This window comes from Bubalus bubalis, chromosome 5 (genome assembly GCF_019923935.1).
Source record: "Bubalus bubalis isolate 160015118507 breed Murrah chromosome 5, NDDB_SH_1, whole genome shotgun sequence".
Classification (NCBI taxonomy): domain Eukaryota; kingdom Metazoa; phylum Chordata; class Mammalia; order Artiodactyla; family Bovidae; genus Bubalus; species Bubalus bubalis.
The window spans coordinates 124,651,163-124,677,465 of NC_059161.1; the positions used below are offsets into that span (position 1 = coordinate 124,651,163).

Here is a 26,303-nt window from a genome sequence, read left to right on the forward strand (position 1 = left end):
GGACATGGACATTCTCTAACCCGGCCAGGAGAGTTGAGGATTTGAGGTCAGGTACAGACTCCACCTACCCAAAGTGTTCTGTTAACAACTGGATCCCTCTATCTTGAGAAAAAGATAAGAGTTTGCTCTCTCTCTACCCCCACTAAAATTCAGTGATTAAGTCTTCATAAATAATTTATTGTCATTAGAAATCAAAGTGCTAGAGATGAAAGACCCAACTGGCCCATTGGGCAGTAAAATTCTCAGACTAGAGCATTTTAGAAACTTACATTCTTAGTGATTTAAATTGGGTGAGGACACTCCTTTGTAAAGAGGCAAATGACAAGACAAACCCACAAGAGGACTCAGGGAGTCTGGGGCTTTCGTTCTCCACGACTGGCGCGTCATAAGCAGAGAGTGGAGTGGGAAGGGTCACTGCCCCTCCCATTGCTGCATTTAGGAGGCTCACTGGCTGCTCTTTCTGAAGAAATACCTAAACGGGAAGAGAGAGCTGCAGAAGGAGAGCAGAGCAGGTTGAGACTCCAGAGGTCCAGTTCCCCTCTCCCAGGTCCCATTAAGGCTCTATTATTAGCTAGGGCATTTCTGCTCTGAGACCACTGATTGGAAATTCAAGTCTGAAACAGCATTTGAAAAGGTACCCAAGTTAAATTATACTCTGGAGGTATAAATAAAGAACAATAGCAATGGGATGGCTGAGCTCTAGATAGATGAAGGGATTTGTTTTGTACTCTGCAAAAAGGACTCTGAAGACAGAGCCTAGGTTCAGAGAGAAGAATGGAACTATTTTAGTAACGAAATCAACTGAATAACCCAAACACAATAAGAATAGTTGTTGTCCAAGTAACATTTGGGATATCAGATCAATGCTGGGCACACCAGGGTGGGGTAGGTTAGTTAGGACCCTAAAGCTCTATCTCATTTCCATCATTTGTTCTGCACAAAATAGCGATTTATAAGGGTAATCCACTTTCTTTTCTAGTCTTCTTTCCCTGAGAGATTCAATGAGGCTAAGTTTAATGGCAGGAGAGAAGTCTGTCTTACGTCAGAAACCCGAAGAAGCCACTGGTTCCCAGCTCTGTGGGTCCCTCAGCTGGAGGTGGATTGTTTTGCTGCGATGGTGGGATAGTCTTCCCTACCAGGCTGTCCTCCCACTTAGAATCTGCAAGGGAAACACTCAGGCAGGGAAAGGGCTACTTGTATGTGAGCAGGAGAAGGCAGGACACCGAGCATGAGCCAAGGGCAGCCTCAAACCAGGATAAGTGAAGCCAGGGGCATTGTTTGCTCTGATCTTCTCAATTTCATCCCAGCTCAGTACGAGGCTATTCTGACCTTGGAGTATTTTCAAAGTCAGGTCAAGATTTTTTACACTGCTCAAATCCTAGACACCTACCGTAGCTGGTGTGTCCACACATGGACTGACAACTTGCTGGAGAACTCACTTTGCTCATGTGCCTGCATCTGTGATAACTGTATCCATACTGAATTCTCATGCTGAGTGAAAGATCAACAAGCCGAAAGGGCGACACCTTGACATGCAATCCCAGCCCCTGCCGAGCACCATCTGCACCTTCCATATTAACACTAATGCCCCAAAGAGAAGAGGAAGAGAGACAGCTTCCCAAAGATTGTTCTCTGGGATAGAAAAGCAAAGCATATCCCTCCCAACTTTTCTGTAAAACTTACATGGAATGTTCTGAAACTGTGGGAGCACCAGTTTTGCTATCAGAAGCACAAGAAGAACTTGCATTGCCTCTTTCACTCCATTTGGGAACTGCTGCTGCTGCTAAGTCGCTTCAGTCGTGTCCGACTCTGTGCGACCCCAGAGATGGCAGTCCACCAGGCTCTGCCGTCCCTGGGATTTTACTGCAGGGGCTCCTATTACCCAAGAGCATGCCCCCAGACTGAATGGGCAACAAGCACCTCCACGGGAGCAAGGCACATCGCCCACTGAGTGTGCCCAGACTCAAAGAGCTCTATGCTGCTTTGCTCATCAGGGCACTAAAGAGGACAGGATGCTTATTAGAGGAGACCAGAACCTACCCTGGTCCTGGACATCGGTGACATCAAATGCTGGGGTCTTCTGGCATTCTTGCTGGATTTTTCTTTCTCTGTTCTGATTAAAAGACCAAGAAAAGTCTTAAACTTTACTCTTTTCCAGCTTGGGGGTCTGAATGCTATTTGCTGGTGAAGAGATTTCACATCAGTGCTGGGGTCTGGCTCCTGACTGACCAGGCAGGTTCTATTTTTCTGTCCTTTTCCCATATCAGCTTCCCAAACACTGTCCTTCTAAAATCATAATGTTTAACAGACAAGAACAAACCAAGCTGGGTGTACCTTACCATTCCATGTTTCTGAGTACCAGCTATTGCCAAGGACAGAATTTCAAGTTTCCAGAAATCAGGAGGACCTTTATTTTACCTTGGAGAAAAGTATAATCTATGTGGTAAAACTGACATATAAACTAAGTACTATAAGTCAGTGTGATAAGACTACCCTATCAGTCTATATAGAGTGCTGTGGTTGCTGAGAAGGATGTGAAGAGAGTGGGTAGTGGTTAGACAAGGAAGACTTCACAGGGGAAGTGTTATTTAAATGGGGCCTCGATGGACAGCATCAAGGAGTCAAAGAGAGCAGGGCATTCCAGACAAGGACATGATGTACAAGAGCACGTTGCCATTAACATGTAAATATGATCAATGTGGCTAGAGCCAGCAGAAACATGACTGTGGCATAAGCAGCCAGCACACTACAACGCAATCTTATTACTCCCTGTGCTACTGCCCTATAGACCTTCCTTTGTACTTTGAAGAGGACACTCTATAGCCTGGTTCCAAGCCTATAATATTCTCTGAGACTCCTAGATAGTCAGAAACACTGTTTATATATTTCTTTTTGGGAATCACTGCCAACTGGTCACTTCCCTCATTGAGGCAAAACCTGAGGCTTGACTACCCAGCAGTGCTGGGGAGTTCTTGAGCCATTTTGCTGGTGAAGAATTCTGTAGCAAGCGGCTGCCGACTGTTAGGGTGTATCAAGCGGGCAGAGGCACAGCAATGCCAGGAAAGGGAGGACAGGTCCTCCAAGCTAAGCATGAGCTGATATTGCTGGTAACCTTTTCCACAAACCCTTAAATCCCAGACCACATGGGCAGCCACCTAAGTCATACCCCTATAAAAGTGAAAAGATCTCTTGGGCAGAAGGAGACTACCTCTCTCTTCTTCTTATATAGGGTGGAGGGGAAACTAGAGGCCCTAGATATGATTTCTAGCTTGAGGGAAAGATTCTCATGAACTTAAGGAAACTACGGTTTGCAATTTAAATCCTGCTGCATTGGCCCTAAGGAAAGCATCTACTAAGGTTGGAAGTGGGGACCAGAAGCGCAAAGGCCCTGGGGCAGAGGTACAGCCCATCTCTGAACCAGTGGAAATTTCCATGGTAAGACAGCCTTTGTGCTCTCCTGAAATCTTGACAGAGGTTTCCTCAGGCAAATGTTGTAAGAGAGGAAAAACATTATAGCCTGAAATAAAACTGAGGGTACCATCCAGGACATCCAGCCACAATAATACCCTGAAAACCTGATGCAAAGCTGTCCCCTGTATGTTCAGGGTCACCTCTGCTTGGAAGTGCAGGTCAAGCAAGCAGAGGCAGAAAAGAAAGCTACATGCACGGCAGTCTATTTCCCTTCTGGACCACTCATCTGCTCTCTTCCATTTTTTCATCCTTTTAAAGTCTGGATCTCTAGATCTGGGAGCTGAAGTAACAAAAGTAATGAGTCTGCCCTTCTTATCCATTCTCCCTAAACACCTCTGATGAAACAGAGACCTTATTCAGGTACGTGTTGTATTCTTCTAAGCTTTCCCTGCACAGGCTCCCTATGTGTACAGATGTGCACAATCCATACTGACTGTGTTTCTACACCTTAACTTCCCCCAAAGGGGAGCGAAGATATTAAGCACCGGACCAAAGGAGCATGTTCGATTCTTCCAGCTCTTAGTGACTTGCACTAAGAGTCACTGTGATCATGTTAATTTAAGAGACGTCTGCTCTCTGAGAACAGGGTCTACAATGGAGATCATTTGGGCTTTGAGTCAAAATCAATAAACATATTCCTTTTCTTTTTTCCTCAGAGTTTTTTTCTAACCCAGTATCAGGTTGACAAGGTAATTATGTTGAGTTAAGAAACTGTGGGTTCTTGAGGGAGATGATGCGTCAGACTAAGAATAGGAAGGTACAAAGGGTAGAGAGTGAGGGAAGTGTTCCTTTAATAGTAATTATCTTGGTTGTGTAAAGTGTCTTTGTTCTTCAGAGCTTCATGTACTCTTCTTGTACTTTCTAAATTCTTCTTCTTCCCTCTTGAAAGGATGAGAGTACAGAGGGAAACCATCTGCTAAGATCACTGCATGGGCCAGCTGGCCATGGGTGTAACAACATGGCTCTGCACCCTGCCCCTGCCTACAGAGGCAGAGGTCTTCATCTTTATGGGTTCACTCTACTCCAGCTAAATGGTAAACTCCTGGAAAAAAACTAGATTTTATATGTTTGTGTGCACTCCAGCACCTAACACAATGCCTGGCAAACAGGGGACGGAAATGTTTAGAAATGAAAATCAGTTTTCTGCTTAAAAATGTTTTAGGGAATTCCTGTGATCCTGAAGGTGGCTTTAAGACCTTTTAGGATGAAGCCTGTGCTGACCTCTCCAGTAGGTCACCAAAAGTACTGTACTCTTACACTCTTTCCACTTGGCCTAAGTGCTTGGCGCTACCCTGAGCTACTCTGGGAACTCTCTCTCACATCCACTTGGTCTCAGTGAGGTTCTCCTTTGTGGTCCCTTTGTCCCCTGGGCTTCCTTTATTCCTGTTCATAGCACATTTATCATCAATTGTCTGCCCAGCTTTATACTTTCAGCACTTCTGGGGGACAGTGTGCTTGCTAGTACTTGGCACACAGTAGATACTCAATAAATGTTTGCTGAATGAATGAATATGTAAATGTTTACTCAATAACTGATCATGTTTTGGATCCTGGGAAGGTGAGGGAGGTGAGCTAGGAAATAAAGGTCAGAGCTGCTTTGGAGCTATGGTGGAGAAGTAAGAAACGTCACAAATAACAGCTATTTCAAGGAAAAAGGGCATTATTTTAGGGATTATTATGGAAAAGAGGCCCTAAAATTGAGGAGTAGCAGATGTATGAATATCTAAATGGAGAACAGACCTCACAAAATGAATCAAGTATTATTGAGGCCGACCCATCACTGCTCTAAAAGAAGTTTTCTTTTACCAGTATCCTGTGCTGATACAAACCTATTTTGTCTGTAAAAATTAGATGTTCCCAGACTCAGACTCCAGTGCAGATGAGGGCAAAAAGCTTTCGAAAAAAAAATTCTACACTGGATTTCACCTCAACTCAACAGACCTATTTTCTTTTTCGACTGCAGAGTATAAAAAAGCAGCTCTTTAAGCTAAGAGAAGGCTTTTTAACAAAAGGATTCATCGATGTGTGTATTATGCAGCTACGTTTAGGACAGGCTGTGGCAAGGGTGGATGGCTGAAAGTTGTTCTGCAGACAGGGAAACCTGAGAATGAGTGCAATGAATTCAGTCTGTACTTAGGACCAAGATGTGCTGGTAATAGGAATCCTGACTCGTAACCAAACAGAAATAGCCAAGAGTCTTGAAGTCTCCATTTTGGTGCATACCCTCCTGGTTTCCATAGGGGGCTTCTTTTTGCTGAGCCCTTGACTGGAAGTCCCCATCTCGGCCCTAAAGTGGGAGGAAAAAAAGCCCAAGAAACATTACTGGCAGTGGCAACATCATCACATTCAAGCAAAAGTGTCCCAGATGAATATTTCAGCAGGTTGGCTATTTTTATGCCACTCCTGGCCTACAGAATAAATTGTGTGGCCAAATTCTCTTTGGGTGCTGTTTAATTCACAGCAGAATCACAATTTGAGACACTTGGGGATCTAGGGGTTGAGAAAGGGAAAATGTGATTGACAGCAGGATTTTGAAATACTTGGTTGGGCATCAAAACACAGAGAAAGGGAAGACATGAGGCCCCTTCTCCGTGAAAAATTCAGTCAAACAGAACCAAGCAAAGCTTCATACCTCCAAGCACCCTCACATCCCACCTGTCTGGAGGAGGAATTTCCCACCTCTTCACTGACACGTGCATTTGGACAGTGTAAGGGTCAGCTCCTGCATGGCCCACCCTCACAGCCCCATACATCCCCACTGCCCTTGTATGTCTTGGTGCCCACATAATATCAGGAAAAGAACACTTGCTTTCTGTGAACCTGAGTTGAAAGCACTTTGGGTTGGGGAGCAAACCACACCTTGGATTATTCCAGCATCTCTCTGTGGGTGCTAATATGAAAAACTGAATTGTCTTACTGACTCATTCTGTCCCTGACAGAGAATCAAAAGAAGAAATAAGTAGCCCCTACAATAGTAACTTCAACATGTTAAGAGTTGTGCTCAACGCTCCCTGTAATTTGCAGCACCTCAGCCAGTAATTGAGGCATACCCTCTTACAGACATCTATGTTTCGGCCTGTACTACCTCTTAAGGTAGAGTTCCAAAAGCTGCACAGGCTCCGCAAGCAGCAGACACAACCACCCACACCTGCCGGAAAACTGAGAGCAGGCACAAAAATATACTACTCACTGCATAAAATAAGATTATATTTTATTCGTTCTCACTCTTTTGAGGCTTTCTCTATGTTCATGTATAATACTGTGGGACTTCATATCTTATGCCTCGTGAGTGTCTTTTCTTTTTTCTTTCTGTTTTTTGGCTGCACTGCTCGGCTTGTTGTTTAGTTGCTCAGTCCTGTCCAACTCTTTGAGACCCCATGGACTGCAGCCTGCCAGCCTCCTCTATCCATGGAATTTCCCAGGCAAGAGCACTGGAGTGGGTTGCCATTTCCTTCTTCAGGGGATCTTCCCGACCCAGGGATCAGACCTGAGTCTCCTGCATTGGCAGGCGGATTTTTTACCCCTGAGCCACCAAGATCTTAGTTCCCTAACCAGGGATGGAACCTGTGGCCCCTGCAGTGGAAGCTCAGAGTCCTAACCACTGGACCACCAGGGAATTCCCTCAGTCCTCACTGAGGATAATGAACAGAAAAATTCTACTTTGCTGAGGAAGTAGATTTGCAAACTACATTGCAAATACCAACTTGCTTCCTTCCCTTAGTCTACCCACCTGAATAAGCAGCTATGAATGAAGCCCTGAGACAGAGAGTGACTTACCCCAACAGAGGGCAAGGCCTAACTAGAATGCAGGGTTTAGTGCCTCACTCAACACCACTGACCTGTCCAGCCCTGGCCTGGCTGGGGAACTGGGCACTTCTCTGCGTTTTCGTTTCTTCAGCACGGCTTCTGCTGTTTTCCTCTCTGCCAGGACCTTCAGAGAAGAACCAGATTCCTGAGACTTTTCCTTTTCCAGAGTTGCTCACATGAGGGCACAGTGAAGAGAACTGCCCATCTATAAATTGCCAAAGGCAGCTTTTAACATCAGCTTTGTAAGTAAGGATAGACAAAGTCTCAGAAATCTAGCCAAGAAGATAAAAAATTCTCAAGTATACAATCCTTATTGGACCTGGGCAACAACCAAGGGGCAAAAAAGAGGAGTCAAGAGCAAAACATGAGATAATAAGAGGCAATAAAGGCAATTTTCATTTCATAAAGAAAAGGCAAACTTACCAACCCAAGAGGACTGCTGTTCATTGATTTTCCTACAACAGGAAATTTGAATATCATAATGAAGCAAGGCTGTTTCTTCATTGACTTCTTAGAACTGGTCCTAGATAAAACTTTGGTGTGTGCCCTTTTCCCTTTCACCTGGTTATCAGTTTTCCAAGAAATACTGTGTCTCCAAACTTTTTTCCTCCCTTATTTTATTGTCATCTACAAGTCATGTGGAGATGACGTGGTGAGAGATGACTTGACTCCACTGTGTCATCTAAAAAGTCTGACACAGATAATATTGTAACAATAAGTCACTTAAAAGGGGATGATCCCTATTATGAAAGAAAAAAGGTAGAACTTATGGCATCAGTGACAAATGAATTGAGGTATTTTGAGATAATGCCTTTGTACTTTTTTTTTTCCAAATCAAACTGGTAGGTGTCTCCTTGTCTCTCTATTTGTAAAAATAACAATGGCCCCCAGAGATTAAAAATTGGGAGATATGTTTAAGATATTACTTAGTGAAAGTCATTAAATACTCTAAAATGGAAGGAATTATTTATATCATAGGTTATTTTTCATTGAGTTATTACCCTAAGTCACACTGTACTTTCCATTTCCCAGTACACATTTAATATTTTCAACAACTCAATGACTATTATTAGTTTTCACCATTTCACAAAGGAGACATACGAAGACTGAGTAATTTATCTAAGGTCACACACTCCTAAGTGGCAAATCCACCAAGATTGGAACCGGGCAGTCTAGCTTGGAGGACATGCTCCTGACTTCTGCAGTGTCAGTGTGGGGGCTCAATCTGGCTGTTTCACCACATTCGGCACTGCTAACCCATGGATGTTCAACCGCCCCCTTTTCCTTCTCCTCCACCTACACTTTCATCGTTCTACTTACCTGGTGACAGATTTTCATGAAAGCATTTCATCTCCACATACAGAGTGAAAACAAATGGATAAGGGACCAAGACAGCTTCCCCATGTTTGAACTTCAGATGGGACACTCTTTCCCATTTGCTTTTATCTGGGATGTGCTAAGGACTGAGGATGTAGCCAGTATGAATCCCTGAGTATTATTTTAGAGGAAAGACTCCATCTCCTTTCCGTGACCTACCCTCCAAACCGCACGGGTTTGCTGCTTCCACTTGAATCTACAGTGTGAATTGCAGTTCATTCCCCCCAGGAAAGAAAGGATACAGGGAAATACAATAAAGTGTTCTGTAGCAAATGGCTGTAAATTATCCAGGTTTCCTAAGACCGCACGAATAGAATCCTGAAAAAAAAAATGTGAAATAACTTTAATACTAATTTCAGCCAGTCTATCAACTTATCTCTATCGCTGTTCTTCACATACCCTATACTCTTTTAGAGTCCAACTACTTGCTGTTCCCTGAATATACCTTCCACTTCTCCACTTCTCTGCTCTGGCCTGCAATACCCTTTTAGTCCATCATCATATGACTAAATTCCACTTATTCTTTTATGGCACAACTCAAAAGCCATCTCCTCCACAAAATTTTCCCTAATTTCCCAAGTTGAATTAACTACAGGTCTCAAATTTCACAGTAGTTAGCCTTGGGACTTCACTATATTCCATGCATCTTTTTCCCCCTTCTGTGCCTCCAGGCTTGTGAAATCTGAATTCCCTGACCAGAGACTGAACTCTGGCCCGGCAGTGAAAGTGCTGAGTCCTAACCACTGGATTGCCAGAGAATTCCCTCCATGTACATATTTTTATTTTCTTTACTAAGAAATCTTCTTGAAGGAGAATACATACCTGATTTGTCTTAGCATCCCTTCTCTACCATAGTGGATGAAGCATAACAGGTCCTCAACAAATAGATCCTGGATTTGTTGCTCAGTTCTGCTGGACTTTCTATGACCCTATGGACTGCAGCCAGGCTCCTCTGTCCATGAAATTCTCCAGGCAAGAATACTGGAGTGGGTAGCCATTCCCTTCTCCAGGGGATCTTCTCAAGCCAGGGACTGAACCCCATTACAGGCAGATTCTTTACCATCTGAGCCACCAGGAAAGCCCCAATGAATAATATTGGTATTTATTTATATGTACTTATTTTGCTTTTGTTTATGTCAAACCTTTTCTTCTACTGTCTTTAAATCTTAATTATTTAGTCTCTAATTAACCTATGCTTATTAGTATATGGGCAAAGAGTCTGACATGACTGAGCACTCACCACTACTCAAGAACCCTTTAAGATAAAAGATTTCTATTATCCTCATTTTACCGCTGAGGAAACTAAGACAGAGAGAGGTACAGTGATTTATGGAAGGCTACACAGCTAGTAATGATGGAGTTAAGACACAAACCCAGGCAGTGGGGCTCCAGAGCTTACACTCCTAATCATTGGGCTAAACTGCTTATCAATATATGTTTTCTAAGTGAATGACAAAGGATAACTTCTGCTTCAAAACTAATGAGAGTAAAAAAAAAAGAACATATAAAAAGCACTTCAAAAAGTTTTAGGGAATTCCCTGGTGGTCCAGTGGCTAAGACTCCACACTCCTATTGCAGGAGGCCTGGTTTTGATCCCTGGTTAGGGAACTAGATTCTGCATGCTGTGACAAAGAGTTCGCATGCTTCAACAAAGACCAAAGATCCTGCAACTGAGACCCGTGCAGCCAAATAAATCAATAAATGTTTAAAAAAACACATTTTTATATGATTATAAATGCATATAGGTGTTCTCTAGCTACCATTAGATGAACTATTGTGCAGCAAGAACTGCATATTTCTAATCCTTACTACAATCCTGAAAACCGATATTATTTATCAATCTTACTGACAGGTAAGGAAACAGACTCAGATAAGGAAGACAAATTTCCCAAAAATTGTACTGTGAAGGCAGAACTAGAGTTCAAATCCAGGTTTCACTGGTTCTAAAAACCATGTTTGCAATACTTTACTGCCTTGAGCTTTTCTCTGCCCATATTAAGTGAAGCAAAGTGAAATAAATTTTGCTCTACTCATAATTAAAATAAGCAGAAAACTGTCATGGTCCTATGTTAAAATAATTGCTATTTATAATGATGCCTCTGAGGTCCTCAAAGATCCTAATGTATTTTTCAACACATAGCTAAAGAGTACCTTTAAGGCTTTGACTCAACTCTTTGGTTTCACAGTTTTGCATTTGTGTATGTAATTATATTCAAATTCTTTGAAATGTGGCAGCATATGTCTTTATAAATCACAACAGTCATACATCACTCAGTCATGAAGTTAGAAAAGAATACACTAGTTTAAAACTCTCATGTTATGAATGAGGCAAATAAGACCCAGAGAGATAAGTGATTTGCTAAGGCTCACACATTTCTTAGCGGTTCAGCCAGGACTAGAAACTGGGGCCAGCCTCCAGAACTCTAATTCCTTGTCCAATGCTTTCACCAGTTTACAAATTTGTCCACCTTCTTTGTCTTCTTCTCGTGGGAGAATTTAAAGCCATTAGAGTTGGGTAGGAAAGGAATGAAAATGAAGAGGAAATATAGCAGATGCAAATGTTTCCAATTAAAATGAAGACACAGCAGCCTTGTCTGTGTATTTACAGTTGAGTTTCCTGAACGTCAAGTACCAGGCAGTGGTTGGGATAGTGAGGTTTCCCAGAGCCCTGGAAGGCGGCAGTCCTCTGGATGCTTTCTCTATGCCAGCCGCCACAAAAGACAGCTGCCCATGGCTGGGAACTCTAGTGGAAACAAAATCACTCTTAGCCTCAAAGGTGCTGACACTTCAACTAGGAAAATTGAGAAAGAGTATAGGCTTTAATTCCCCTGGAAAAACAGTAACCTTTCTCTGCAGAGGAAATGTGGCAGGGAGAAGTCAAGTAATCAAGCGGAGATTGTGACTCAGTTTGAAGGAAACAACTAAAATCTAAATAGGGATGCATCCTCAGCTTAAAAAACTACATTCCCAGAAGTTGTCTGCTTCTTTCCCTACCTCCAGCTCCTGGACGATGACTTCCTTGTTTTCTACTTCTTCCCCTCTAGAAGGTAAACAGACAAGAAGTAAGTGAGCCAAGAAGAAAAGCTCTGGAGACAACAGACCCTAGTAAAAATGACATTTCCAATGAGCTAAGGGAACATAACTAAATGACAATTGCGTGTGCTGACCCAGTGCTCAAGGGAAGAAGAGCTCACCAGGCGGTGCAGACTGAAAACTGGTACAGGCTGTACCAGAGTATCTTCTCCATACCCCGCCAGGACCTGGCATTTCCACCGCTAAAGTTAATAACTGATTAGACCAGTAGTACAAGTGCAATCTGCGGACCTCCGGGGGTCCTCAAGACCCTTTCAAGGAGTCTCCAAGGGCAAAATTAGTTTCATAATAATACTAAGATATTATTTGCCTTTCTCACTATATTGACATTTGTATCATAGTGCAAAATCTGTGGTGGTCAAAATGCTGGTGCCTTGGCACAGATCTAGTCAGTTGCACTAAACTGTACTAGCAATTGTAGCCATCTTTGCAACCACACAGGAAAAAAAATTCAATTCCATTTAATACGTTAGAGGAAGAAGTAAGGCCTTAATAATTCTATAAATCTCACCCCCCAAATAATGGATTTTAATATATTCTGTGATAAAACAGGAAGTATGGATAAAGCGTTTCTGCGGCATACCAGAAGATGATGGTTCTCTTGAGAAGTGCCTGCACAACTGTTTAAGTTGCAAACTGAACCACATGCTTTTTCATATTTTATTTGACTGGTCAGCTGACAGATAAACGATGGTGCTTATTCAGACTTGGGAATGTGACAGACATTTTCTCAAAAGCGAACAGTGAGCTTATCAATAAAACTGACAGTATTTGTTGTTAAGGATAAATTTTTGGATTTCAAGTAAAATTTTGAATTTTGGAAAACTTTTATCCACCACTGTAGGGTTGACAACTTCCAAATACTTGGCCATTTTTCTGATAAGATTGGTAGTGATATTAGCAAATATGTTTTTTGATACTGTATAATGAAGTGTGTTGACATTTGAACAATCTGCAAGTGAAACAATATTTTCCAAGCGACCATAGAAACACTTCAGGTTACAAAATCATTCTAGGTAAAAGATAGATCAGCTTTCAAAGAACAAGATAGACCAATGGATTTTAATGTTGCAGAGATCAGAAAGTACAGTGATATAATTTCAGATTCCACATTGCAACTAACCTTTAAAGAACTACTATATTTTTAAAAAATGAAACTGAGTTTCCTGGTTGTCTAGTGGTTAGGACTCGGCACTTTTACTACTGTGGCGTGAGAGATCCCACAAGTTGTGCTGTGCAGCCAAAAAAAAAACAACCAATTTTTTTAATTTAAAAAAATAATTAAAATGTAAAAAGAAACAAAATAAACAACTTTTATTTGTCAAGTTTTGACGCAGGGCCAAAGAAGATTATCCACAATGATCTGAGAAGACTATTAATATATTCCTACCTTTCCCTACTACAAACATTTGTTGTTCAGTTGATCAGTAGTGTCCAACTCTTTGCAACCCCATGGACTGCAGCATGCCGGCTTCCCTGTCCTTCACCATCTCCTGGAGTTTGCTCAAACCCATGTCCACAGAGTCAATGATGCCGTCCAACCACCTCTGTTGCTCCTTCTCCTCCTGCCCTCAATCTTTCCCAGCATCGGGATCTTCTCCAATGAGTTGGCTCTTGACATCAGGTGGCCAAAGGATTAGAGCTTTGGCTTCAGCATCAGTCCTTCCAATAAATATTCAGAGTTGATTTCCTTTAGGATTGACTAGTTTGATCTCCTTGCTGTCCAAGGGACTCTCAAGAGTCTTCTCCAGCACTGTGGTTTGAAAGCATCAATTCTTCGGTGCTCAGCCTTCTCTGTGGTCCAACTCTCACATCTATACATGACTACTGGAAAAACCATACCTTTGACTATATGGACCTTTGTTGGAAAATATATGTAACGCTACATATATATGTACAGCTGAGTTTTTCATGTAATTCAACCAAAAGAAAAAATTCACGACAGATTAAATGTAAAAGCAAATACGATAATCTAGCAGTTTTTTTATTAAGCCAGACATTAATGAGATTTGCAGAAATTTAATGTGATGTCAATCCTCCCATTAATTTTTTGCTTTAGAAAATATGGTTTAGTTACAAAGTTGTGTTTGACTCTTTTGCCACTCCACGGACTGTAGCTTGCCAGGCTCCTCTGTCCATGGGATTCTCCAGGCAAAAATACTGGAGTATATAGTTATTTTTAATAAAAATATATTAAAACTTAATAGGTATATCATTATTTTTAAATTAATATTATACATTTAAAAGTTGTGCTAAAATACATATAACCTCAACTTTTCCATTTTAACTATTTTTAAGTATATAATTCAGTGGCATTAATTAATGGGTTGGCCAAAAATTTTGTTCAGGTTTTTCCATACAATATTGTATTCAAAACCATGGCTTGCAGTCAGCACTACCTTATTTCTAAAACTTATTTCCACAAACTGAAACATTGTGCTCTTTAAACAATAACTCCACATTCTTCCCTTTACCCAGCCTGTCTCTATGAGTTTTCCTATTTTAATATTTCATATAAGCAGAATCATACAAGATTTGCCCTGTTGTGACTGGCATATACCTAGGAATGAAACTGCTGGGTCATATGGTAATATAGTCATATGGTAAGGGCTTCCCTGGTGGCTCAGATGGTAAAGTGTCTTCCCTGAGTCGGGAAGATCCTCTGGAGAAGGAAATGGCAACTCACTCCAGTATTCTTGCCTGGAAAATCTCATGGATGGAGCCTGGTTGGCTACAGTCCATGGGGTCACAAAGAGTCGGTCACGACTGAGCAACTTCATTTCTTCATGGTAATTTTAACTCTTTGAGGAACTGCTAAACCAGTTTCCATAGTATCTGCACCATTTTACATTCCCACCAGCAATGTATGAAAGTTCCCATTTCTCCACATCCTTGTCAACAACTGTTGTTTTGTTTTTTAATTATAGCTATCCTAGTAGGTGTGAAGTGGTATATCATTGCAATTTTGATTTGCATTTTCCTAGTGACTAAGGATATTGAGCATTTTTTCATGTGCTTACTGGCCATTTGTATATCTTCTTTAGAGAATGTCTATTCAAGTCCTTTGTCCATTTTCAATTGGATTGCTTATCTTTTTGTTGTTGAGTTGTAGTTCTTTATATGTTCTGGATATTAAACTCTTATCAGATACATGATTTGCAAATATCTTTTCTCATCTGTGGTTTTCCTTTTCACTCTGTTAGTAGGGTTCTTAGACATATAAATTTTATAAAATCAACTAAGTGCAATTTATCTCGTTTCTTTTGAGGCCTGTGTGTTTGGTGTTGTATTTAAGAAACCACTGCCAAATCCAAAGTCATAAAGATTTGCCCCTATGTTTTATTCTAAGAGTTTTAGTTTTAGCTCTTATTTACATCTTTGATCCATTTTTAGTTAACTGTAGTATATTGTGTAAGATAAGGGTCCAACTTTATTCTTCTGCATGTGGATATCCAGTTTTCCCAGAACCATTTGTTAAAGAAACTGTTCTTTCCCATTGAATGCTCTTGGCATTCTAGTCAAAAATCAGTTGACCATAGATGTTAGTGAGGTTTTATTTCTGGGCTCTCAATTCTATACTATTTATTGGTTTATAGTCTGTCCTTATGCAGTACCACACTTTTTGATTACTTATAGTTTTGTAGGAAGTTTTTTAATTGGCAAGTATGAGTACTTCAAATCTGTTCTTTTCCAAGATTGTTTTGGCTATTTGGGATCCCTTGAAATTCCATATGAATTTTAGGTTGGGTTTGTACATTTGCAAAAAAAAGTGCCATTGGGATTTTGCTAGGGATTACATTGAATCTGCTGATTGCTTGAGTACTGTTTTCATCTTAACAATGTGTATATTTGGCTGCACCACAGGGCATGCAGGATCTTATTAACAGTTCCCTAACCAGGGATCAAACCCCTGCCCCTGGCAGTGAAAGCACAGAGTCCCAATCACTGGATTGCCAGGGAATTCCCATCTTAACAATATTAAGTCTTCCAATCCATGAACACAGATATCTTTCTAATTAATTAATTAATTATTTTGGCCTCTCTGCATGGCTTGTGGAATCTTAAATTCCCTGACCAGGGATTAAATCCAGCTCTGACAGTGGAATTCTGGGTCCTAACCACTAGATCACCATGGAATTCCCATAGAGGTCTTTCTATTTAGGTCTCCTTTCTCTCAGAAATATTTTTTAGTTTTCAGTGTGCAAGTCTTGTACCTCATTGGTTGAATTTATTGCTAAGAATTTTTTTCTTTTTGATACTATTGTAAGAAAAATTGTTTTCTTAATTTTCTTTTCAGAAATTACTACTAGTTTACTGCTAGTGTATACAAATCAACTGATGTTGATTTAGTATAACTTTGCTGAATTCATTGATAAGGTTTAACAGTTTTTTGTTGGTTTGTGTGGATTTTTTAGGTTTTTCCACATATAAGATCATGCCAGGAATTCCCTGGCAGTCTAGTCGTTAGGACTCCATGCTTTCGCTGCCAAAAGCTCAAGTTCAATCCCTGGTTGTGGAACTAAGATCTCACAAGCCATGTGGTGCAGCCAAAAAAGAAAAAAAAAAAAATCACATCATCTGCAAACAGAGAAAGTTTCACTTCTTCCTTTCCAATATGTATGCATTTTTTTTTCTTGACTAATTGCTCCGGCTAGAACTCTAGTACCATGATGAACAGAAGTGATGAAAGTGGGCATCCTTATCTTGTTCCTGATCTTAAGGAAAAAGATTAAGTTTTTCACCACTGAGTATGTTGTTGCTGCAGCTGCTAAGTCGCTTCAGTCGTGTCCGACTCTGTGCGACCCCATATACGGCAGCCCACCAGGCTCCCCCGTCCCTGGGATTCTCCAGGCAAGAACACTGGAGTGGGTTGCCCTTTCCTTCTCCAATGCATGAAAGTGAAAAGTGAAAGTGAAGTCGCTCAGTCGTGTCCAACTCCTAGCGACCCCATGGACTGCAGCCCACCAGGCCCCTCCGTCCATGGGATTTTCCAGGCAAGAGTACTGGAGTGGGTTGCCATTGCCTTCTCCGGAGTATGTTGTTAGCTTGGGTTTTTCATATATAGACTTTATATTGAGGAAGCTCCCTTCTATTTCTAGTTTGAGTATTTTTATCATGAAAGGGTGCTAGATTTGGTCAAATGCCTTTTCTGCATCCATTGAGAGGGTCATGTGGTCTTTTTTCTCTTCTTTCTATTAATGTGGTGCATTATATTGATTGATTTTTGTATACTCAACTATCCTTGCATTCCTGGGGTAGTCTCAGGAATATAAACAATGCCAATCTTCTTATTAATTTTTAAAAATATGGCTATTTTAAATAAAATGTTGTAGTATTTTTAAATTAATAAGTAATTACTTGAAATTGTTCTTTTGATTTTATATGATAAATATTGACAAGTATGACTCATTTAATCAAAAACTCTTTGGAAGCCTCAATTTTAAGAGTGCAAAGGGGTCCTGAGATAATTTGAGAACCACTGCCCCAAAGGTATGCTATTACTAATTTAAAAACTTATATGAATAATAAATATATAGAACATAAAATACCTGGAAAAGAGAGCTACAAGGTGCTGCTTCAGCCAGTCTCCTGGACTTGGTGAAGGCAGAGAAGGAATGACCTGTGGGAATGTATTAACCTGTGTTTGTAAAGGCTACCCCCCTAGTTTTAAAATTACCTGATGCTGTTGCCATATCTAATTTTGAATTTATACACGTTGGGTCCTGCATGAAGAAATCTCGTCTCTGGAAATGGGTAGGTGAAAGGTTTTAAACCCATTGCTTCCAAACAGTAACCTAAATAAAATAGAAGTATTAAAGAATTACGAAAAAGCTAAATATGGTTCCTTATGTATGGAAATAAAGCCTGCCCAATCTGTAGCATCTCTTCATCAGTATAATGTCCAGTTCTCAGTATCACTGCCTATGTCCCAGGCTCAGTTCTAATATTAATTACCTGGATCATTTCCCCACCTGCATGGGGAGGATATATGATATTCTGAGATAATCTTTATACTTGAAGTCAGAAGACCTAAGTTAAAGTTTTGCTGTTTACCTTATGACCTTGTACAAATTACTTCTTTTCCATGAGACTAATGATACTAACATCTGATGATAACAGGGTTTTTGTTAGGATTAAATCTATCTCCCAAATATCTCTTGCATCTGTTCTCATCCCTTGCCCCCATTTTCTCTGGAACCTAGGCCAATGTGAAGAGGGCTCAAATCAAATAATGAAACAGTTCAAAGGATGCACCAGTAAGAGGCAATTGGGAACACCTCTGCTGTTAATTTTCTGTGACGTTTAGGAATTAGCACACCTTCCTGCTACAGCCAATGCAGTAAATAAGGATGTACACTAATGTTTTAAAGTCTTGCCAAGAAGTGCCTTATCTTCCCCACCTCTCAACTATTCTTCTTCACCACTTATGAGAGGACCCTGCGCCACAATAGTGCCCCCTACTCTCCTAGCACTTACTAGTTTTACTTTTCCTATTCCAGAATCTCTACTCACTTAAGGGCCTCTCTGTGGGAAACTCAGAAGAAGAAATGGAAAACGAAGTATGGCATGCCTCCTCTACTCCAAGAGAGCACTTGGTATGCGCTCAGAGGACTTTTCTATGCCTCTTTTTATTTGTAAAGTAGAGATAATAAGCCTTGTACTTTCTGTCTCTTCATATGGAAGTTTAAATAATAAATAATGAGAGTAAAAGGTCCAGAGTTTCTAGGATCAAATCTACCCATATACAATGCAAGGTATTGATTTCTGAGGCAGCTGAGCTGAGGTAGACAGGACAAGCACAAAGTAAGAATACTTTATGTTTTAATCTCAGTTCCATTATTCCTACATAGCTTTTCTAGGCCTTGGTTTTATTATTTATACAATAATAACAACTTATGTGTATAACAACTAACAACAATTTTTTGTCATACCCTATTCTAAGTACCTTATATATAGATCTTACTTAATTCTCACAAAAAGCGTATGAAGTAAGTAGTCTAAATATGATAGATGAGGAAATTGAAGCACTGAGAGATGAAGTAAGTTTTCTATGGCTATGGATTTTGGAATTGGAATTCAAATTGAGGCAGTGTTAATGGAGACCTGATGGTCTTAACCACTTTTCCATGCTGCTTCCTGGGGTTATTAGAAAGCAAAAACAAAACAAAACAAGATAATGACTATAAAATCATTTTGCAAGTATTAACATATTATACACAAATAAAGAACTATTTTCATTATTCTTTCCTCCATATTACCCTGATTCCATGCCTACTCAGCAGGGAGAACTCTAATATGTACAGTTGGAAGATCTATGTGCCCAAAGAATGGCATTCCCCACAATTTCCAAAGTTCAAGTGTGGGGCTGCCAGTAAAGAGATATCCCAGTGTCCGATCTTGGCTGCTTGGGATTAGAATGACAGGAGGCTGGAGCCAAAACCTGAGACTATTTAGACTAGAATTGCACTCAAAAGTGAAAAGAAATAGTTGGTGCCAACTGCAGAGTTACCAGAGGGGAAATACTATTCACTTCCTGAGAAAAACTTGCACATTCTCCATGCCCTCGGCATGGCAAGAACCCATGCTAGATTTGATAGTGTTTTTGGTGCTAGACGACTTTACCAAATAGGCAGGGACCACCTGATGAGACTTAGGTTTGCTGCCACAAACACTGAGCCCTTCATTATTCAGAGGGTTCTTCTAAAATGCAGTCACCACAGACTGAGGACTGGGGCCATCAGAGCAAAGGAAATGAAGAACATTTGCTGGAAATGACAATCCAAAGAGGAAACTTCATGTGCTGTGCTATAGCTGGCTGGCTGGCTGAGAGAAGTAAAAACAATCCTCTTCTAGCTGGGGCCTGTTCCTGTTAATTGCTGCCTGCCTGCTTCAGAAACAAACACCACACACTAATTACTCAATTCGAAAATAAAGATTAGACAGCATAATCCCAAACAACCACATAGTAGCAGTGGTTCAAAGATTCACAAGGTTATTTTCCAACATGAGGACTGCAGTCATGGTGACACTGTGTCCCAAGAACACAGCATTAAGTTGGTGACCTTACAGATGAAAGGTCGGACTCGCAGCCAATTTAGGTGATCATAAAACATGATGCCTTTAAAACAAAAGAAGAGAAGTTATAGGCAATATGGGATAGTGGGAAAGACACAGGATTTGTAATTGGAGGACGAAGGCTTGAGTTCTAGCTCTGCCTCTTAACAGTCATTCGACCTGAATCAAGTCACTTAGCCTTTTCATTTCTCAATTTCTACATCTCTAAAAGGGGAATACACTTATCCCTGAAATTTCTGTGAGGATTAAATGAAATAATGCTGTAAAAAGCACTTCATAAACGCTGGTTAATTATATTAACATTAGCTCTTTTGATAGATTTGAAGTTTCTCTCTTAATGCTTTACTAGAAAAGCAAACTCAAGAGAAGTGTTTAGCTTTAATATCAGTACACAATCTGACAAATCTCAATTAAGACTCTTTCCTTGAAATTCCCCAATAATAGATTTAAATGACATATAGGCACTGATGTTAGAAAGGGAAAGATTTTTTTAAGGTTTTAGTAATTTGCCTCACATAAAGAAACATGTGGGTCAATGCACATAACTTGAATCAGTGCTGAATGCAATATGAAGATAATGATATGACTACTGAAGCTGAAGGAGAAGATCATACAGAAGTACCAGCATTAAATATATCTGGTGATACTTGATGGGAAAACCCTCCGCAGAGTTAATAAGAGCTTTCATAAGCATTCATTAAAAATACATTTATGAGCAGGTCTAACATAACAGGCTCTGTGACCACTAATGAGTTTGGGCCAAAAGACAAAACAGGGAAATCCCACTCATGCTATGAATCCAACATCCAAGTTTTAGAACTGAGGCTGAGGACAGAAGCTTGGCTTCTCCTTCTACCTTCAGAAGTCCTTGGCTAGTTTCAAAAGTCTGCCTGCCTTTGCTGAAATAGATCCAAACTCTCTGAAAACCTATATTTCCAATGAGATTCATGCTTGCCTATAGCTGAAGTGCCCTTCATTTCAAAGGAAGTGAATTCATCAAAGAAGGAAATGACTGCTATAGGTCACATAACTCAGTATGGAACCAGGATTAGCCCCCAAGATTGTTGAATCCTTTGGCTGATACATTTTCCATAACACATCACCTGATCATTTTATTAAACTATAACCCTGGTCAATCGCATAAATCTGGATAGCATCCTCAATTTGGGTACAAAGACATCAAGCCAAAGTGCAGCATTTCTGGATTAGAGCTTCTTAGGATTATATCTTGGGATATAAAGGGTTTCTTTCACATTTGTTTGTCTTTGAGCTCTATTTTCAAAAGGAACTATTCTCAATTTCCTCACCTTGCAGGGTGACTAGGATGATTAATGAAATAATGCATGTATAATTGCTTATTGCAGTGCTCTATGCATAGGTTATTCAATAAAGAATAGCTGTTTTAAAAGCAAAACAAATCCAAGAGTTAAGATATAGGACAAGAGGAGCTGATCTAAGACTACCCAAGATACTTCTATGCCTACTGATGTCATTCTTTCCCATTAGACTTCTACCTACTCTTTCTGGTAAGACACAATCTTTAAAACACCACTGGCATTTATTCAGAAATATATTTGCAACTGGAACTGTGTCAGATTTTGTTTTGTTTTGTTTGGGAGGGGAGAAGTAACTAAATCTTCTAACAGAGGGATAGGAAGGTGTCCTGAAATGAAATCAAAAGGCCTTAGTGAACAACTCAATAGGGCAGAAAGGAGATTAAGTGAACTTCTTAAGTTACTCTTTACACCTAAATGTCTCTTCCACTTTCATTTTAACCATCCTAAGAGCTAATGGAAGAATTATCTTTGGTCAATAGGTCTGGGACTGTGCTCCTTACTTGGAAAAAGCAATAGAATGGTATCTCATCTCACCACCCTGCCCAATAGTTGTGGCTTGTTACATGAAGATCCTTGGAGAAGAAAATGGCAACCCACTCCGGTATTCTTGCCTCGAGAATCCCATGGACAGAAAAGCCTGGCAGGCTACAGTCCAAGGGGTCGCAAGAGTCAGACACGACTTAGTGACTAAACCACCACATGAAGATCAACCTATTAGCATTCATATCACACTGAATTCACTGCAGAACTCTAAAAATCCTAATCCCAGGAATCCTAAAAGCATTTGGATGTAAAATTGCAGGCAATGAGGGATATTTTATTTTTTGGTTATACCACTGGGTGAATTGCCCTGAAGCAGCACCTGCAAAGATTTTAAAATGATAAAAAAGCATCAGTACTTTCAGAAGGGCAAATGGTGAAGAGAATATCCTTAGCTAAACAGAAAGACGCGTCTTTTGCAGTTTTGCGCTATAAACTTTGAGTCCTTGATGTACATATCTCAGGGTCTTAGTGACAGAAGACAGACGAAGTGTGAAAAGAAAGCTTCTAAAATATACAGCTGTGTTCTTGGCATGAAAAAATGGCAGATTCTGAAGAAACGAAGTTAATAAAAAACTGTATTACTTTTTATACAAAGAGAGCAAATTTCACACAGGAAATCTGAAATATTTTACTGCCTTTAATTCTGGTGAGATACTGGGAAGATAAAAATTATATTCACTAGGTTTACAAAAAGATAAACCTGACATGAGGAGATCATCTAATTTGACCAAGGTCATACATCAAGAGCAAGACTAAAACACAGATGTATTGCTAAAGCAAGGTAGTCCCACTGAATTAAGGGTGTCAAGAATATAGTTACCTTATGAATTATCCTAGACTCAATATTAGCCTCAATTCTTTATATCTTTATATTTTACCACCTAAGTATATCTCTAATATAATAGAATCAGGCATAACTGCTAAGAAACAAAATCTAGCACTTTGAAAGATCATCAGACCATAGGGATCTGATGAATAAAATCTTACATTTATAAAAGCACTTTCAGTTTATACAATGCTTTTCCCATCTATCCCTATCTCATAAGATTCAAAAACATCTATTGAAGTAGGCAGGGCAGATTCAGCTAACTTATACTTCACGCTAAATGCTCTCCTAATTTTTATCTGATTTGATCCTCTCGATCTTGTATTCATTCAATATTTATTCATTCCGTTCACAATTATCTGCATACCAACTATGTTCCAGAAACTTAAGTGCTGGAGATAAAGTGGGGAATAATAAGAACTCAGTAACTGCCTGAAAAGAGCTTACAAATAATTTTAAGGATGATGACTGCTACAAAAAAGGACAGGGTGACATAGGAACATGAAAGAGAATCCTAACCTAGAATGGAAGTCAGGGAACTTCATGTAAGTGACTCATATTTGAAGGATGAGTATGAGTTGGGGAAGACACAAATGGTGAGTGGGTGAGGGGTCTGATGTAGGTACAAGAAAAGCAGATACAACAGTCCTCAGTTGACAGAGACTGCTGTCATTTCAAGAGGGAGAAGTATAGTACTTCTGCACACAGTTGGCAAGAAGCGTGACAAACTAAAACTACAAAGGTAAACAGTGAGTCACCACACACTTGAGAGCCTACTATGTATCAGGCATTTCTTTCAGCAATGACAGAGCGGGTAATAAGAAAGACATGATTCTTTGTCTTTAACAGCTTAGAGTTCAGGAAGTTTGGAGAACAATAATAAACACATAAATAAATCAATGTAATTTGAAGTATTGTTTAAGTATTATGAAGAAAATAAAACAGGGTTTTGTAGTAGAGAGTGACTGGGAGACTGCTTTAGTGTGGCCAGTGAAGGGCTTTCAGAAGAGATCAAACTGAGTTATGGCCTTAATGGAAAGTGAAACGACAAAGTCAAGGGGAAAAGCATTCCAAGCAGGAAAAACCAAGCACAGATGCCCTGTGATGATTGGTAGTTAAATGACAGAAAGGTCAGTATGACTGGAGCACAGAGAATGAAGACTTGAGTAGAAAGAAATGAAGTCAGAGAGCTAGGCAAGAGCCAGATCATATAAAGGCTGCCAGCCATTGTAGAGTTGCGATTTTATGCTAGTGAAAGTGAAAGTTGCTCAGTCGTGTCTGACTCTTTGTGACACCATAGACTATACAGTCCATGGAATTCTCCAGGCCAGAATACTGGAGTGGGTAGCCTTTCCCTTCTCCAGGGGATCTTCCTGATCTAGGGATCGAACCCAGATCTCCTAAAAAGAAGTGTAATTATTTGATTTATGCTTTAGAAACAGTACTCTGGCTGCCAAGAGAAAGATGAACTGAAGAGTTGTAGCAGTCCAGCAGAAAGATGCTTCAGATTCAGACTTTGAGGCCTTAGTAGTCAGTAACTACTTAGATTGGGGGTGTATTTTAGACTGATGGACTAGATGTGGGAATCAAGAATGGCTCTTGATTTTGGTCTACGCTATTAGACAGGTAATGGTACACACCCTTTACTGAGATGGAGAAGAATTCTGAAAAAAAAGATTTGCCATTCTAGGGAATTCTCTGGCAGTCCAGCAGTTAGGACTCTGGGCTTTCACTGCCAAGGGCCCAAGTTCAATCTTTGGCAGGGGAACTAAGATCCCATAAGCTGCCTGGTGCCACCAAAAAAAAAAAAAAGAATTTGCCATTCTCTTTCTGTTCTGGGTAAGCGTGAGAGGCCTGTTAGATATCCTGTGGCCTGACATATCCTGTGGATATGTCAAGGGGGTGGTCTCTTGGTATGCAAGGAGTGGAAATCAGGACAGAAATATAAACTTGAGTTATCAGTGTTTAGGTGGTATTTGAAGATGGTATTGGAAGCTATTGGAACAGTAAGATCATCCAGGGAGAAAATACAGATAGAGAAGGAAAGAGGGCCTTCCTCATAGGCCAGGCTATGAACTGTGAAGTCTATCCAAAGAGCAATCAGAAGGCATTGAAGGGCATAATAAAGAGATGACATGATCACATATCTGTGGGTTTAAAAAAAAAACAAACCAAAAAATCAAAACAATCCCTCTGATTGTAATGTAGGAAATAACCCAGAACCAGAACAGATGAAAGAGGCTCCGTTAGGAGACTCCTGTGGTTCCTGGCAGAAGCTGATAATAGCCCGGTTTATAGTGATGAGAGTGGAGATGAAGAGAAGTGGTCTGGTTTAGAAGACGTCTAGTCATGATTTGGTGACTTGACAGGGTAAAGAAGAAGTCCAGACAAGGATTGTGAGCTGCTTGAACAAACAATTGAAAAATAAAGATACCTCTTCCCCCCGCCAAAAAAGGAGCCTTAGAAAGTAAGTTTTTGAGGGGAAGATCATTGAGTCCATTTTGGGATATGCTCAATCTTCAGGTGCCCACAAAATATCTAGACGTTCTAGGTAGGCTGTTGGATATTGTGGTACGTTTACTATCTGCAGATTAAGGAATTAAGTTCAGAAAAGTCAAGGACGTAGGGTCAAGTATACGTTTCCCAGATGCCAAGATTCAAGGACCTGAGTAGTTGAACAGAGAGATCTCACTGAGAGCTATGACTCAAATATTGATACTTACTTCCTAGATTCAGTCAGGCATCTGAAAACAAGAAATTCATTCAAATCATTAAGACATGATGTGACAAGACATATTTCGATGAAAGAAGTCATGTTTTCACGCCAACTCCTAAGCCTGAGTTAGAGGATGGTTATGAACCAGAATGATGGCTTTTGTGTGCAGCTTTGTTTTTTTAAGAGGCTGTGGCGAGGGAGAGCTGGGGGGCTTAGAAGACTGGATCTGTGCCAGAGGCAGCACTTCGTGCTGGGTGTGGTATGGCAGCAAGAACTGTCCCTGGGGTTCCTTCACCTCCGCCCTGCTCACTCGCCCGTGGAAGGGGATCTGGACATAGTTCGGCGCCTGCCTGGCTTCCATCCCTGCTCACCTGGTTACCCCGACCTGAGCTCCAGGCCGCCGCCCTAACCACGAGGCCCTGCGCTGGGCATCCAAAGGGGCCCGGGGCTTCTAAGGCTGCCTCAGGAGGCGGCTGCGGAATGGGGACTGGGCCCGAAATCTCCTTCAGAGAAAGGCGCCAACTTCACTAGAGAAACAGGCCGCTGCCAGTTGTTACCTCAGACCCAAGGACCTCCCAGGCGCGGCCTGGCTCTTTCTTACAGGGGTTCTTCGCGCCTCATCAAATTGGCTTGGGCCAGGGTACCCACTAAAATCTGTTCTTTAAAAAGAGCGGGCGCCGACCTCGCCCGAAGCCTGGCTTGCTGACCTGCTCGCCCTCGTGCCCGCGCCTCAACTCTTGCCGCACGCAGACCAGGCCTTCAGCGCACGCGCAACTGCGCACCCGGGTCGCCAGGTAGGCGCGCTCCGAGACCTGGGCGTGGTCTGCGCGTGCGCGCCGCTGAGACGCTGCCCGGGGGTCGCGCGAGACCGAGACCCGGGACGGCGCCCCGCCTCACGCGCCCCGCCCGCGGGAGCACAGAATCCCAGTGTCTTTCCCTGGTTCCTGAGCTCCTCTGCCTGTTGGTCTTTCTGTGCCTGGCGTGGGTGGATCGGGTACTGTGGACCGCGGAGCCCCCACTGTGTGTCGAGCATCGTGCTGGCGCTTTCCGTACACGC

General features: G+C 41.1%; 1 protein-coding gene across 3 annotated transcripts; it reads right to left on the reverse strand.

Moving 5' to 3' along the window:
• Positions 1-156: 156 nt before the first annotated feature.
• MAJIN (membrane anchored junction protein) lies at positions 157-26,103 on the reverse strand. 3 transcript variants are annotated; one of them, XM_025286638.3, is made up of 11 exons: positions 25,954-26,103; positions 17,426-17,543; positions 11,650-11,695; positions 8,898-8,973; positions 8,599-8,724; positions 7,702-7,733; positions 7,311-7,402; positions 5,695-5,758; positions 2,041-2,113; positions 1,042-1,159; positions 157-490 (listed from the first exon to the last, which is right to left on the reverse strand). In XM_025286638.3, exons 2-11 carry the CDS (start codon positions 17,524-17,526, stop codon positions 445-447), a joined length of 774 nt encoding a protein of 257 aa, XP_025142423.1. In that variant the 5' UTR covers positions 17,527-17,543; positions 25,954-26,103; the 3' UTR covers positions 157-444. The 3 variants fall into 3 exon arrangements, with proteins under 3 accessions (XP_025142423.1, XP_025142424.1, XP_044799626.1); XM_025286639.3 differs by lacking the exon at positions 25,954-26,103 and adding an exon at positions 25,804-25,918; XM_044943691.2 differs by lacking the exon at positions 25,954-26,103 and adding an exon at positions 25,618-25,766.
• Positions 26,104-26,303: the final 200 nt, after the last annotated feature.

Bases quoted from the DNA above. Each gene is read 5' to 3' on its own strand.
- MAJIN (XM_025286638.3), bottom strand. From the start codon at position 17,526: ATGGGTTTAAAACCTTTCACCTACCCATTTCCAGAGACGAGATTTCTT. The intron at 7,403-7,701 runs GTAAGTTTGCCT...TCTTCTCTGAAG, and splicing joins ACAGCAGTCCTCTTGGGTTG to GTCCTGGCAGAGAGGAAAAC. The intron at 1,160-2,040 runs GTAGGTTCTGGT...TTTCCCTTGCAG, and splicing joins CACCGATGTCCAGGACCAGG to ATTCTAAGTGGGAGGACAGC.